Source organism: Scyliorhinus canicula, chromosome 12, assembly GCF_902713615.1.
Source record: "Scyliorhinus canicula chromosome 12, sScyCan1.1, whole genome shotgun sequence".
In the NCBI taxonomy this organism is placed as follows: domain Eukaryota; kingdom Metazoa; phylum Chordata; class Chondrichthyes; order Carcharhiniformes; family Scyliorhinidae; genus Scyliorhinus; species Scyliorhinus canicula.
In genome coordinates, this window is record NC_052157.1 from 150,337,984 (window position 1) to 150,353,614 (window position 15,631).

The 15,631-nt window shown below is 48.3% G+C and overlaps 1 protein-coding gene across 2 annotated transcripts in view; it reads right to left on the reverse strand.

The window, feature by feature from the left end:
* The window catches only part of LOC119975036 (galectin-4-like), a 36,447-nt gene that overhangs the window by 13,045 nt on the left and 7,771 nt on the right, over positions 1 to 15,631 (reverse strand). For both annotated transcript variants that reach the window (XM_038814495.1, XM_038814494.1), the window contains exons 2-7: positions 11,984 to 12,072; positions 9,988 to 10,195; positions 9,681 to 9,800; positions 8,511 to 8,546; positions 6,515 to 6,562; positions 1,422 to 1,460 (exon numbers count right to left, since the gene is read on the reverse strand). In XM_038814495.1, the coding sequence (XP_038670423.1) occupies positions 1,422 to 1,460; positions 6,515 to 6,562; positions 8,511 to 8,546; positions 9,681 to 9,800; positions 9,988 to 10,195; positions 11,984 to 12,072 (540 nt within the window). The remainder of the gene's footprint in view (positions 1 to 1,421; positions 1,461 to 6,514; positions 6,563 to 8,510; positions 8,547 to 9,680; positions 9,801 to 9,987; positions 10,196 to 11,983; positions 12,073 to 15,631) is intronic.

Sequence of the window (15,631 nt, forward strand, 5' to 3'; positions counted from 1 at the left end):
ATGTTTGGAATGAAGTATATTATTTTTTAAATTCTTCCACTGGATGTGGGGATCGCTGGCTGGGCCAACACGTGTTGCCCATCCCGAACTGCCCTCAAGAAGGTGGTTGAGCAACTAAAATTGGAGATGTTCCAGAGGCCGAGATAAGAAGAATGCGGATACCTGAGTATTGTGGAGCTGGACGAGTTACAGAGACGTGGAGGGGTGAAGCCATGGAGAACAATGATGGGAATTTAATAATCAAAATGTTGGTTGTCTGGGAGCCAATGGAGGTCAGCGAGCACAGGGGTGACAGGTGAAAGTTCACCTGGTGCTAGTTCAGACACGGGTAGCAGGCTTTTGGATGACCTCAGGGTTACGGGGAGTAGAATGTGGGAGAGCTGCCAGGAGCGAGTTGGAATCGTCACGTCGTAAGGTCACAAAAGTAGAGACGAAGATTTCAGCAGATAGAAACATAGAAACTAGGAGCAGGAGAAGGCCATTCGGCCCTTTGATCCTGCTCGCCCATTCAATACCATCATGACTGACCTTCTAACAATGCCATATTTCCGTTTTCTCCCCATACCACTTGATGTTATTAAAAGCTAAAGACAAATCTATTTCTTTCTTGAATACATTCAGTGGTTTGACTTCCACAACTTCCTGTAGTTGAGAATTTCACAGGGTCACGAACCTTAGAGTAGATATTTTTCCTCATCTCAGTCCTAAATGGTTTCCCCCAATCCTGAGACTGTGACCCCTGGTTCTAGATTCACCAGCCCAGGGAAAACCTCTGGTTCTAGATTCCCCAGCCCAGGGAATCCCCCTGGTTCTAGATTCCCCAGCCCAGGGAAACCCCTGGTTCTAGATTCCCCAGCCCAGGGAAACCCCCGGTTCTAGATTCCCCAGCCCAGGGAAACCCCCTGGTTCTAGATTCCCAACCCAGGGAAACCCCCCTGGTTCTAGATTCCCCAGCCCAGGGACCCCCCCCCCCCCCCCCCGGTTCTAGATACCCCAGCCCAGGGGAAACCCCTGGTTCTAGATCCCCCACCCCAGGGACCCCCCCCCCCGGTTCTAGATTCCCCAGCCCAGGGGGAACCCCTGGTTCTAGATCCCCCAGCCCGGGGAAAACATCCTCCCCGAATCTAGTCTGTCCAGCCCTGTTAGAATGTTATATGTTTCAATCAGATCTCCTCACATCCTTCCAAACTTTAGTAAATACAGGCCCAGTCGAACCAATCTCTCCTCCTGGATGAGCTAAGACAAGAGTGAAGTAATGGAGGTGGAAATAGGCGGCCTGAGTGATGGAGGTCAGAAGTTCATCTCAGGGTCTGAGGTTCTGAATAGACTGGCTTAATCTGGACAGTTGCCTGGAAGAGGGATGGAGTCGGTGCCTAGGCAACAGCGAATCTGGAGCTTAGCAAAAAAAGAGCAGAACTTACCGGATTGGCTGGGGGAGGTGGGCCAAACATGGAACCTGCCTGGAAGTGAAGAGAGAGGTTAATACAAAAACATTGGGTCACCTTAAATAGTAACTGAAGCTACTGACAGCAAAGGAACATTCTCAGTGTGGTAGTATGACTAGAGGTACTACGGTACCTGGGAGTGTGAGCTACCATTGGTGGAGAAGGCTCGCTGCTCATTGGCCCAAGTATTTGCATTTCATTGGTCGGGACGTAAGGTAGCTCCGCCCAATGAGGCGGGGTATAAGAGCCCGTGTTTCCCAGCAGTCAACCTTTTTTCTGTACTCGAGCTGCTGGGGAAACATCTTGTTGATTAAAGCCTTCAGTGCGGACTACTCCTTTGTTTCAGTAGTTATTGATCGCGCATCACTCAGAAAGCAGACAGAAGTGGCAGCACAAAGTGCCAAAGATTCACTGAATGATGGACACCAGAAATAAGAGATTATAATTGTTAACAACGTATGTTTTTGTAAAAAAAAAAGTATTTTCTTTTCCTCACTGCAACACAGTGGGAATTGTAGCATGATGGAAATGCTACTGGGTTAGTAATCCAGAGACTCAGCCTAATGCTTCAGAGGCATGAGTTCAAATCCCGCAACTGGGAAAGATTGACAATCTAATGGTATCGCCTGATTAGGGACGCAAGCAGGCGAGTGAATCTCGCGAGAGGCCTCAATGATCCAGCTTTCCATGTTTAAGTGTGCAGTTTTCTTTTAAATTTAGAGTAACCAATTCCTTTTCTTTTCCAATTAAAGGGGCAATTTAGCGTGGCCAATTCACCTGCCCTGCACACCTTTGGGTTGTGGGGGCGAAACCCACGCAGAAACAGGGAGACTGCGCAAGCTCCACACGGACAGTGACCCAGGGCCGGGATCGAACCCGGGTCCTCAGCGCCGTGATGCAGCAGCGCTAACCACTGTGCCACCGTGCCGCCCTTATGCGTGCACTTAAGCTCACTTAAATATGTTTGTGCCGGAGTTACCCAAGGTGCCGGACCCCACACCCCGAGCAGACGCCTTTTAGCACTGGCTTGCGCAAACATTGATCAGGCATACTGGCACTTGATGGGGGCGGGGGTTGCTCTCAGGCAATCGGGGGCGTTGGGCGGTTGGGATTTGGGAAGGGACACAGCTAGGGTTCTAGGTTGGCAGTGCCAAAGTGCCCATGTGGAATCTTGCCCATGCCAGGGATCAGGCCCAGGGGTGCCAGGCCCTTATGAGATGGGGTGCAGGTGCTCAAGGGCACCTAATAGTTAAGATAGGGTTTGGGGGTTCTGGGGGTCACGGTGAAGGGTCCAGAGATCGGGGAGCCATTTTTAAATGGCGTTCCTCGCCAAGGCCCAAAAATGAAGCAGAGACCTGTTTAATAGCGGGATCGTTCTCAGCACTGCAATTTCCGTAATACATCCCGCTAAAGTGGGCAGCACGGTAGCATTGTGGGTAGCACAATTGCTTCACAGCTCCAGGGTCCCAGGTTCGATTCCCAGCTTGGGTCACTGTCTGTGCGAAGTCTGCACATCCTCCCCGTGTGTGGGTGGGTTTCCTCCAGGTGCTCCGGTTTCCTCCCACAGTCCAAAGATGGGCAGGTTAGGTGGATTGGCCATGATAAATTGCCCTTAGTGTCCAAAATTGCCCTTCGTGTTGGGTGGGGTTACTGGGTTATGGGGTTAGGGTGGAGGTGTTGACCTTGGGTAGGGTGCTCTTTCCAAGAGCTGGTGCAGACTCGATGGGCCGAATGGCCTCCTTCTGCACTGTAAATTCTATGATAAACAGGCCCAAACAGGATTCTCTTTCATTTACATTAAACAATGCCCTAAATTCAATTAGTTAATAAATCTGGGGTGAAATGTTAATCTCATTAATAATGATCCTGAAAGAAAAGACTGAGTTATTGAATTGATAAGAAGCTGAGTTAGTCAGGTTTTTGACAGTCGAGGGTTATGGGGGCAGTCAGGAACCTGGTGCTGAGACTACAGCCAGATCCGACATGATCTTATTAAATAGCTGAGCAGGCTGGAAGAGCCCAATGGCTTACTCCTGCTCTTAATTCCTCTGTTCCTAATAATTGAATGGTTGGAAAAACCAATCTGGTTCACTACTGTTAGCTCTGTGAGCGAGACAGCTGTGGCGGGATTCTCCAACCCACTGCCGGGTCGGAGAATCGCCTGGGGGGCGGAGCGAATCCCGCCCCCGCCGGCTGCTGATTTATCCGGCGCCGGGGATTTGGTGGGGGCGGGAATCGCTCCGTGCCGGTCGGCGGCCGCTAGCAGTGGTCCCCCCCGGCGATTCTGCGGCCCACGCGGGCGGCCTCCGGGGGGCCTCGGGGGGGGGGGGGGCGCGGAGAGATCTGGCCCGGGGGGGGTGCCCCCATGGTGGCCTGGCCCTCAATCGGAACCCACCAATCTGTGGGCGGGCCTATGCCGTGGGGGGTACGCTATTCCTCCGCGTCGGCTGCTGTAACAGTCCGCAATGGTTGGCGTGGAGGTGAACCCCCCTGAGCATGCGTTGGGATGGTGCCAGCACATGCTGGTCTCCCGCGCATGCGCCAACTCACGCCGGCCGGTGGAGGCCCTTCGGCACTGGTTGGCGTGGCACCAAGCCCCTTCCGCGCCGGCCAGCGCAAACCACTCCGGCGCCGGCCTAGCCGGCGGAGGATTCCGCACCTTCGGGGCGGCCCGACGCCGGAGTGGGTCACGCCACTCCTTGGCGCCAGTGCTGCCCACTCCGCCGGTTTCCGAAGAATCCCGCCCCTGGTTTGTAATGCAGAACAAGGCCAGCAGCACGGGTTCAATTCTCGGACCAGCTTACCCGAACAGGCGATGGAATGTGGCGACTAGGGGCTTTTCACAGTAACTTCATACTTGTGACAATAAAAGATTATTATTATTACTTTGCTTCAGGAAGAGAAATTAAGGCCAAGTTCGGCTGCCCTTCTGCCCCTGAACAGAGTGGTTTGCTCGTCTATTTTAGTTAGGGATGGGTAATAAATGCCGACTTTGCCAGTAACACTCACAATCCAAGCACAATTTAAAATAACACAGGGGGAAAACATAGGAGAGGGACGGAGAATCTAAGAGAATTTCAGAAACAACGTAGGTTTTGAGAGGAAAAAACATGGAGATTCTCCACTCAGGAGACTATGTTCTCCCGCCGGAACTGATTTCTCCCCGTTCTCCCCGTGTCTGCGTGGGTTTCCTCCGGGTGCTCTGATTTCCTCCCACAGTCCAAAGACGTGCAGGTTAGGTGGATTGGCCATGCTGAATTGCCCCTTAGTGTCCAAAAAAGGGTAGGAGGGGTTATTGGGTTACGGGGATAGGGTGGAAGTGAGGGCTTAATGTGGGTCGGTGCAGATTCAATGGGCCGAATGGCCTCCTTCTGCACTGTATGTTCTATGTTCTATGATTTGCGCTCCCAAGCAATTCAGTATCCCGCGACAGGCAAATGTATGCATGCCGAAGAATACAAGGGATTCGCAAGGGATTGCCGCTATCAGGGAGCCATTTTCAGTGGGCGGCCCAATGGTGCGGTCCCACGGCTGGCCACCTCCCACCCCCCACACATGTCTTCCTTACACACTAAGTGCTGTAACCACAATGTTTACAAACATCAACCACTTAAAAGAGAGTTAAGTGCTCTCAATTTCCAGCTCAGCACTTCGAAACCACTCAAGCATGAAGAGGGTGTAATTGGAATGCATTTAACCCTCTTTGATGGGCCTTACCAGCAACACCCACAATGATTTATTTTTTAAATGGCCACTTGACGGGTGAGAGAATCAAGTATTGTGAAACATGTAGGAGGAAGGATGTTCTTGCTATGGAGGGAGTGCAGTGAAGGTTTACCAGGCTGATTCCTGGGATGACGAGACTGTCATATGAGGAGAGACTAAGTCAGTTTCGATTATATTCACAGGAGTTTAGAAGAATGAAAGGGGATCTCAAAGAAATGTATACATTCTAACAGGATTAGACAGGGTAGATTCAGAAAGAATGTTCCCGATGATAGGGGAGCCCAGAACTATAATAATAATCTTTATTATTGTCACAAGTAGACTTACATTAACACTGCAATTAAGTTACTGTGAAAAGCCCCTCGGGTCACCGTTTGAGGGTCAGGGGTAAACCTTTTAGGACTGAGGTGAGGAGAAATTTCTTCACCCAGAGAGGGGTGAATCTGTGGAATTCGCTACCACAGAAAGTAGTTGAGGTGAAAACATTGTGTAATTTCAAGAAGGAATTAGATATCGCTCTTGGGGCTAAAGGGATATGGGAGGCGGGATCAAGGTATTGAACTTGATGATCAGCCATGATTGCAATAAATGGCGGAGCAGGCTCGAGGGGCTGAATGGCCTCCTCCTGCTGCTTTTCTCTACATATGTATGTACCCTTGGCTGCTTTTAGTAGAGGAGGGGAAAGAACTGGGCAAGGGAAAAAAATAAATCACCCAGACCCTACTCCTTAAAAAATGATCATTTGGGGCAGCAGGGTAGCATGGTGGTTAGCATAAATGTTTCACAGCTGCAGGGTCCCAGGTTCAATTCCAGGCTGGGTCACTGTCTGTGTGGAGTCTGCACGTCCTCCCCCCGTGTCTGCGTGGGTTTCCTCCGGGTGCTCCGGTTTCCTCCCACAGTCCAAAGATGTGCGGGTTAGGTGAATTGGCCATGCTAAATTGCCCGTAGTGTCCTAATAAAAGTAAGGTTAAGGGGGGGGTTGTTGGGTTACGGGTATAGGGTGGATACGTGGGTTGAGTAGGATGATCATGGCTCGGCACAACATTGAGGGCCGAAGGGCCTGTTCTGTGCTGTACTGTTCTATGTTCTAATAACACAAGAAAGTAATGGACTCCCAGTGTTAGCTCCAGGCAATGGTTCTAACTGTAGCCAATGTTCCGTTGTCCTCTGACTCAGAATTGCACAAGGGTCAACAAGGGTCAACAAGAGTCAACAATACCATGTAGAATGCTCCTTTTTAAAAGTGGGTTTGGGTCAAGGTTGAAACAGAATTTGTGATACCACAATGTAAAGACATTCCAGGGACTAGGCAGTACAAGAAACAACAACAGATGGAAACTTACCGGGCAGGCGTTTCCAGGGGCTGGAAAACCAGGAAAGCCGGGATTGAACTGGAATTCAAAGAAAGATGTTCCTTTTACAATCACGCAGCACAAAAAATTCAAGTTGCGTCAAGAGACTGTCAGTAAGTTTCGTAACAGGTGGGGTTCGCGCCTCTTACTTTATGCGATGAGGACCATGCATAAGGGGATGTGACGGGGCGCAGTCTTGACTGTGGGACTGTGCAGCAGAGGGCAGCTGGTTAAATGTGGAGGTGGAACATTTGAGAATATTCTACTTCTATCTAACCGTCCCCAATGAATGTCCCTTAGAGAAAGCTTACGGGAAATCCCTACCTTCACCCACAGTGGATCATGTTACTCTTGGGGGGGGGGGGCTGGTTAGATGTGAGATGGTGCATCAAATGCAGTACGTGCTCACTGTGTTGTAGGGAGAGATACAACAACAACTTATATTTATCTGGCACCTCTAACGTAATGAACTATCTCAAGGCTCTTCACAGGAGCATCATAAAAGCACAACGCCAAGACTCAGGGTCTGGTTTTACACACTGGGCTAAATCGCTGGCTTTGAAAGCAGACTGGGCAGGCCAGCAGCACAGTTCAATTCCCGTACCAGCCTCCCCGAACAGGCGCCGGAATGTGGCGACTAGGGGCTTTTCACAGTAACTTCATTGAAGCCTACTCGTGACAATAAGCGATTTTCATTTAATTTCATTTCAGGAGGAGAGATTAGGTCAGATGACCAAAAACCCAGTTAAAGAAGCAGGTTTTAAAGCGTGTTTTAAAAGAGCGGAGCGAGGCGATGAGGTAGAGAGGGAGAATTGTAGAGCTTGGGGCAAAGGCAGCCGCGGTCACAATTGGTGGCGGATGTATAATTGGGAATGCACAAGAGGCGGGAAGTAGATGGAGGCAGAGGATCACAAAGGGTTGTGGGACTGGAGGGGGTTACCCAGAAAGGGAGGGGTGAACAATGGCGAAGGATTGCAGAGTCAAGGTGCTGCTTAACTAGGAGACAGAGTAGGTGGTGGGTGATCACAGGGGTGAAAAGAGAATGGGACGGTGGGAGGGGGAAAGAGGAAAGAGGGGCGGGGGAAGCACAGCAGATATATCAACATTTGGAAACTAAGAGATGAGTTAGCTTTTTGGCTGGAGAAGCTGCAGAGCTGAAAGCTTGGAGATTAACAGCTTCCCTGCAGGCTCCTGTTTTGCGGATTGTCCTTTAACCTCATTTTACTCCCATGATTGATTTGCACCTATGGATAACTTTCTTTATGTTGGCACTTAGAAATCAAAACAATGCGGAATGTCTCAGGGTCTTCTCATCAAAGCGGGTGGCGGAGGTGGGGGTGGTGGTGGGGGGGGGGGGGGGGGGGGGGGTGCTAGCATTGAAGGAAGTCTTGAAGCGACCAATAGATATTTTCAAAATGATCAAAAAGGGGGAAGATGGATAAATTGCCGTGGGGCGGCATGGTGGTTAGCGCTGCTGCCTCACAGCACCAGAAATCGGGTTCAATTCCGGCCTCAGATGACTGTGTGGAGTTTGCACTTTCTCCCCATGTCTGCGTGGGTTTCCTCCGGGTGCTCCGGTTTCCTCCCATAGTCCAAAGAAGTGTAGGTTAGGTGGATTGACCACGCTAAATTGCCCCTTAGCGGCCAAAGAGTTGTAGGTTTGGTGGGGTTGCGGGGATGGGGTGCAGGAATGGGCTTGGGCGGGTCTCTTTCGGAGGGTCGGTGCAGACCCGATGGGTCGGATAGCCTCCTTCTGAACTGTCGGAATTCTATAAGGTTGAATGATTGAATTGCGGAGCAGACTCGATGGGCCGAGTGGCCTAATTCTGCTCCCATGTCTTTTGGTTCCGACAGCTATTGGAAATAGTCCCTTCCGCAGTTAATCCTTCGACTATTTCATGTGATGAAGTTATTGAGAAGGACATTGAAGCAAACAGTAAAAACAAAGGGGTTAAAGAGATAACTACGGTGATCCCATCAAACTCACGTTATTTGCATTTCCTGCTGGGGCCGCAGGCTGAATCTGGAATTGAAACAGAATTGGGTGTCAAGACAGCGAATAAACGTTTCCACTGGCAACAGCTGCTGACTCTCACCCCCACAGATCTCACTATTGTCACACTGTAGGCAAATAAGTCAATATCCAGTCGTTGTGTGGGACTTTGCAACAATATGCAGGAGGTACATTCTGGCCATTTTACAGCCATGAGACATTAAAAGAATCTGTTGCCTTGACTGCTGTTGGGAGGATACAATACTGTACCACTAGGGAGCAGTGACACACACAAAGTCAGTCAAATTCAACATGCAAGATTGAAACTGAAACTGAAGACAGCGATACTGAATACTTCCCCACCCCACTCCCTTTCCTTCACACTACGGAATCACATTCAGCATTTAAAAGCACTTTACCAGGACACCTCTACATCTTCCATTTTCGGAAACAACTCTTTCCTGTTAGTTGTAATCTTTCCATTTTTGTCAATCTTTTTTGCATTTTCTCCAGTGGTATTCTCTCCTTCTTACACGATAGAGACCAGGGGCTGGATTCTCCGCACCCCAACGCCGAAATCTCGGCCGGCGCCGGGGCGGAGAATCCATTTCCCCGCACGGAATCGGGACTGGTTCCCCGATTCTCCGGCCTCCGAAAAGCGGCGTACTCAGAGAGTGGGACTGTGGGAGGAAACCGGAGCACCCGGAAGAAACCCACGCAGACACGGGGTCAATCGGGCAGCACGGTAGCACAAGTGGCTTCACAGCGCCAGGGTCCCAGGTTCAATTCCCCGCTGGGTCACTGTCTGTGTGGAGTCTGCACATTTTTGTGCAGGTTAGGTGGATTGGCCACGATAAATTGCCCTTAGTGTCCAAAATGATTTGGTGGAGTTACTGGGTTACAGGGAGGTGCGGGCTTAAGTCCGGTGCTCTTTCCAAGAGCTGGTGCAGACTCAATGGGCCAAATGGCCTCCTTCTGCACTGTAAATTCTATGATTCTAGGTGACAACACATTCAGGGGAACTGTCCAAATCAGATTGGGTGGGGGGGGGGATTTTATACTCAACCCATAGAGACACCTTGTACACTACCACTTACTAAAGGTACATAACCTCTCAATTAAACACCCCCGGTAGCAAGATCAAATATACGGTGTGTTACTTACGTTGCTGTTTATGAAACTGAGGGAGACGACCTCGATTTGACCCTCGATAGTAATGGTGTCCACTCTGGAGAATGGGATCCGGTGCTTGAACTCCAGAAAGTGTTTATCGTTCACTGCCACCTTGACAACAACACAACACTCTTAAAGATAACTGGCAACACCCCAAGTTCATGATTTATGATAAATCACGGAACGCCAGATTCAATCCTGGACTGTTCCGCGGTGTTTAAAAGGGCGGAAATGTGTTTGGCTTTGGCTTGTTTTCACTTTTCAACTTATAGGTTTTTGTAGTTTTGAAACAAATTACCTTATAGCAATCCGACTGGACAAGAATGAGAAGCTGGAAGGTCTCGCCCCTCTGGATCGGCACCTCATGTTTCCTCTCTTCAGAGCACCATCTCTGGCTCTCAAAGGAGTTACAAACAACGTAATTTGTACTCTCATAGCGTGGGTTGAAGTGAAAGGCGACATCGCAATGATGTGCCATTTGGCCGCAATGGAGATTCACATGAAATCTGAGGATAAAGAGCAGAGCAGTATGGGAACAAAATCACCACGTGTCTCAACAGCCAAAATAGAAACAACCTGGGAACAACAATGGCTCTTCTCGGCAATACCGGGGGCTCCAGTTTGTAAACCTGGTTTGTAAAAAGACACACATTCAACCAGCTTCAATCAAGGGAACTGGCTCAGAGGAATTAATGGGTCCAACAAAGTTGGAGGGAACCGACCTATTGCACAAGGTTGAAATGAGACCATCACCAACCCGTGGTTTACTATCGCTATCAACTGATGCTGGGTTACTGTTTCAGTAGCAGTCCCCAAATCACAAGGTTTTGGTTTCCTAGTCTAGATCAAGAAGTGTCTGACCCAAGCTTCCACACCAGTGCGGTAGAGGTGTAGTGATCTCTATATGTGAATGTACACAAGGGGTTAATGTGTAATCAGTAGCACCACATGATCACTAGAGGGCCGGATCAACAGGGGTATAAAAGGCAACCACATTGGGTCTCTCTCTCTCTCTCTCTCTTGGGTGCACTGTGACCAGGGCAATATGAGATTAGTTTAGATGGCTAGTGGAGTTACGTATAGTTACCGTAGTTTGATCTTGTTAACCTTATCACTAGTATCAAAGTTAAAGTAAATAGCTCATGCTATTATTGTTATACTCAATAAACCTTTTGTTACTACTAGACGAGTTTGAGTCTTCTTCATCGAGATTCAGAAGACCTCATCGCTAACCAAGGTTTGAGCAGCACATGTTACCTACCACACAGGTAACAAAACAAGAGATAGTGCTGCAATGCTGCACGTCCCATCCTGTGCGAGAAGTTGAGTTATTCTAATCTAGAAAGCCAACTGGGGAAGGATAAAACTGGAGCCAATCTTTACATGCTTTTATATGTATTTATAAAATTACACGTTACAAGCATAAACCTCCCAACTCAACAACCACCCTATTTCTAGGGGCTCAAATGAATCCCCAGTTAATGCCCACCACCTTTAAACACAATTAATATTCAATTAACAATGTTTGCAATTGTGCGTGAATATTGTCCCAGGTGCTAATGGCTGAAATTCATTGGTTTCTATCCTGAGTCCAATAAATAACATTAAGGCCGCGATCTTCTATCCCCTGTGGCCGGACGTGCCGCAGGGGCTACAGCCAAAGCCCATTGACCTTTGGCAGGATTAGAAAATCACAGCAGCGGGTAAGGCCGGCAGGATGGAGACAAGGAGAGCGTTCAGTGGTCAGCAGTTCATTATAGTCCAGCTAACCTAGAGTTGTACTTTCCTTTGGAGTCCTGCAATGGCTGGTGGGAGGGAAAGTAAGGTACATCCAAGCAAGACGGAAAAGGTCATTCTAATCTAATTTAATTTTACCCTAACTCTCCAGGCGGAAAACATGTGGGATCGTGTGGAATGCCAGATTTACACCCCGCCCAAAATTAAATGAAATGAAAATCGCTTATTGTTACAAGTAGGCTTCAAATGAAGTTATTGTGAAAAGCCCCTAGTCGCCACATTCCGGCGCCTGTTCGGGGAGGCTGGTACGGCGATTGACTTCAACAAATGGTGCTGCACCCAATCCTTTCAGTTTTGCAATGGGTGGTGGTTGGTTAAAATAACTCCAACTATACAATGGTGAGTAACTGGAAGGATTTTGGGGACTTGGCTCCTGCTGACTCTGCTCACAATCTGCTCTATACTGGAAGTATTAAGATCTTTAGTCACAAGTTTTCAAAGCTCGATAGATAATACAACCGCACCCATGATTTTATGACACATTCTCGATGGAATACCTGTTAGTGTGAGGAAGTACACGTCCTTTAATCATGATCATCTTCCCATCCTGCAAGCCCCCGGGGATGGGACCAGTGTAAGGGATCGACTGAAACACAAAACAGGATTACGGTCAGGCAGGATGGAGACGAGGAGAGTTTTCCGTGGTCAGCAGTTCATTGAAGTCCAGCTATCTCAGAGGATGAATCCAGGTCCTGGACTTTAGAGTGAGCTTTATCTGAAGAGAGAGGGTTTGAGAAGGAGATTTTCATTCTACCCTATCCTCATAATGGTTCAGCTCACAGAGTTTTGGAGGGGGGGGGGGGGGGGGGGGGGGGGGTTTGACAACCGCACCCAGGGGCAGCAGGGTAGCATGGTGGTTAGCATAAATGCTTCACAGCTCCAGGGTCCCAGGTTCGATTCCCGGCTGGGTCACTGTCTGTGTGGAGTCTGCACGTCCTCCCTCTGTGTGCGTGGGTTTCCTCCGGGTGCTCCGGTTTCCTCCCACAGTCCAAAGATGTGCGGGTTAGGTGGATTGGCCATGCTAAATTGCCCGTAGTGTCCTAATAAAAGTAAGGTTAAGGGGGGGGGGGGGGTTGTTGGGTTACGGATATAGTGTGGATACGTGGGTTTGAGTAGGGTGATCATAGCTCGGCACAACATTGAGGGCCGAAGGGCCTGTTCTGTGCTGTACTGTTCTATGTTCTATGACAGGGTCAACGCTGAGGGGCTCCCTCTTCTTGCTGGAATGTCAAGAACATGGAAGCCACAGTCTCAGGACAAGGGGGTCGGCCATTTAAGACTGAGGTGAGGAGAAATTTCTTCACATCCAGAGGGCATGTGAATCGTAGGAATTCTCTAAACCAGAAAGCTGTGAAAGTTCAGTTGCCACATACTGAGAGGATTCAGGCTGAGGATATGCAAAGTGGAGTTCAGGAAGATCTTACCTAGGTGGGGAGAGAGATAGAATCCCTGAGAATTCTGGCCAGTTAACACTCAGCACCAGCTAAATAGACAAAGGAGACTAAAATCCTTATTTCCTTTCAATAATGAAGCTGGCTGTAGTAAAATAAATTAGATATATATATTTAGACACATTTTACAGATAGATAAAAATGTAGGAAATGAGTATAAATCCTTTCTGTTTCCTTCTTGCGAATGCTTTCAGATCCATTGAAATGTTAGATTATTTCCTTGTATACAGAGAGCGTTGGTGGTTAGTGTTAATTTCAGTGCGAGTATATGATGGGGAAATAATCCAGTAGCCTGTCTTTTACCTTCAGCAAGTTTATACTACCCCAAGTATTCCAGCTGTGTCCGTTTATACTCTTTTGAAGGTTGAGATGATAACCATCACCTGTCTTTAATAAGACCATTAGCTTAATCTTGGGCTGGTTTAGCACAGGGCTAAAGAGCTGGCTTTTAAAGCAGACCAAGGCAGGCCAGCAGCAGGGTTCAATTCCCGTACCAACCTCCCCGAACAGGCGCCGGAATGTGGCGACTAGGGGCTTTTCACAGTAACTTCATTGAAGCCTACTTGTGACAATAAGCGATTTTCATTTCATTTCATTTTTTCATTAACACTCTAATTGCCAAAAAGCATGCACTTGCTGATACATTAACAGTTAGTATTCAGTCACCAAGATCTGGCTGTATTTGAACACAGAAATGCTTCACTTGTCAGTTAATTGTATTTCCAGGAGTTTGATGCCTGCTCACATTAGTTAACACCAACACTAACAATGGGGTCTTTCAGCGAGTGCTTTACGGGCTGTTCCCAGGGCCGCACACCAAGACAAACTGCTGCTGCAGGGCCATCAACTCGGTAAAAGATGCTCTTTAATTTGCCTAAAACTGGCTGGCCCTCCGGTGCAAGTAGCTGTCCATGGCGGAGTGTTGCAGTCTGACACTATCCAAGGATCAGGTCTAGAGCTGAGTGATGTACTGGAGCTTGGGACAACTGCTACAAGTGCTCACTGGGGAATGTCCACTGACTAAAGCCCTCTTGCTCTGGTTTATTATGGGGCTGAAAGCCATGTTAAACCCCTCGGGCTGCATGCACCAGAGAATATTTGACCGAAAATGTTAGCTGGCACACACTTGAAATCACAACAGGCATTTTTGCAAGGTGCCTCGCAGGGTTGTTGGGCAAGGCAAGGGAACGAGGGGAAGAGGAGATTGAAGCTGTCGCAGAGACTGTTTTGGTTGTATTTGTTGGCGGGACAAGAATGTTGCATTTATTATTGCCCCAACTCGAATTATCCTCGAGAAGGTGGGGCTGAAACACTTCCTTGAACTGCTGCAGTATGATATTCTCAGGGAAAACGATAGGATAATCAAATCATAGAATGATACAATATAGAAGGCCATTCAGCCCATCGTGTTTACTTTGGTAGGACTATCCAATTAGTCCCATTTCCCTGCTCTTTATCCAGAGTACCAAACATTTTGTTAATGTTTCTTTTGTTTGGTGGTGGTGGTGGTTGGGGGGGGGGGGGGGGGGGGGGGGGGGGGGGGGTGGAGGAGAAGAGATGATTGGTCAGGATATGGCGCAGCTCCTGATGAAGAGAAACACCTGAAATGTTATCATCGATTGTTTAATTCACCTCCGCTTCAGGCACTGGCTGGTGAGATGCAGATGTCTACCATTTCCCATTTTTTCCACACTTTTACCCATTAAATTATTTTCTCTTTTTATATCTACATTTTTTTTCTAAAAACATATAAAAGAGAATGAAATTAGTATCTAGCACATTGTGTTTTAATGCCGACACAGAATCATGGCTACCTCCCCACCGACACACAGCGGCAGCCGTGTGCACCATCTTTAAGATGCACTGCAGGAACTCGCCAAGGCTCCTTAGGTAGAACCTTCCAAACTCACAACCGCTGCTATCTAGAAGGATAAGGGCAGCAGATACCAGGGAATTCCACCACCTGCAAGCTCCCCTCTAAATCCTGGAACATCCTCCCTAACAGCACTGTGGGTGCACCTACACCACGTGGACTGCAGCGGTTCAGGAAGGCAGCTCACCCACCACCACCTTCCCAAGGGCAATTAGGGAGGGGAAATAAATGCTGGACTAGCCAGCGACGCTATGTCCCTTGAATGCATATTTTTTTTAATGAACTGCTAAGGCGTACACAGCAAGGAGCTGTGGGCAGATTTCCCCACGTCGTGGCAGGTGAGGTGTAATTAAAATAATCTGCGTGAATGTAGCACTTTTCACAATCTTAGGGAATCCCAAAGCACTTTACAGCCAATTAGATTCTTTCAAAGTGCAGTGACTGCTATGATTTAGGAAGCGTAGCCAGTAATATTTGATATATATGCTAAGTCTCTTCCAAGCACATTGCTTCTGTTAACCAGGTTCACCGAGATTTCATTCTCTGATAATAGTCCATTCCCCAACAGTTATGTAACGCCTTTCATGGCTGCCAGATGTTGCAAAGCACTTTACAGTCAATTAAGACCATTGGAAATGCAGACTCTGTACAAAACACGAGAGTCAATTTGCAGACAGCAAGATCCTACAATCAGTAATATGATAGTCACCGGTTTTAGTGATGTTGGGTATTTATTCTTTGCGAAATGTGGGAATTTAAAAAAAATAACTTTAGAGTACCCAATTCATTTTTTCCAATTAAGGGGCAATTTAGCGTTGCCA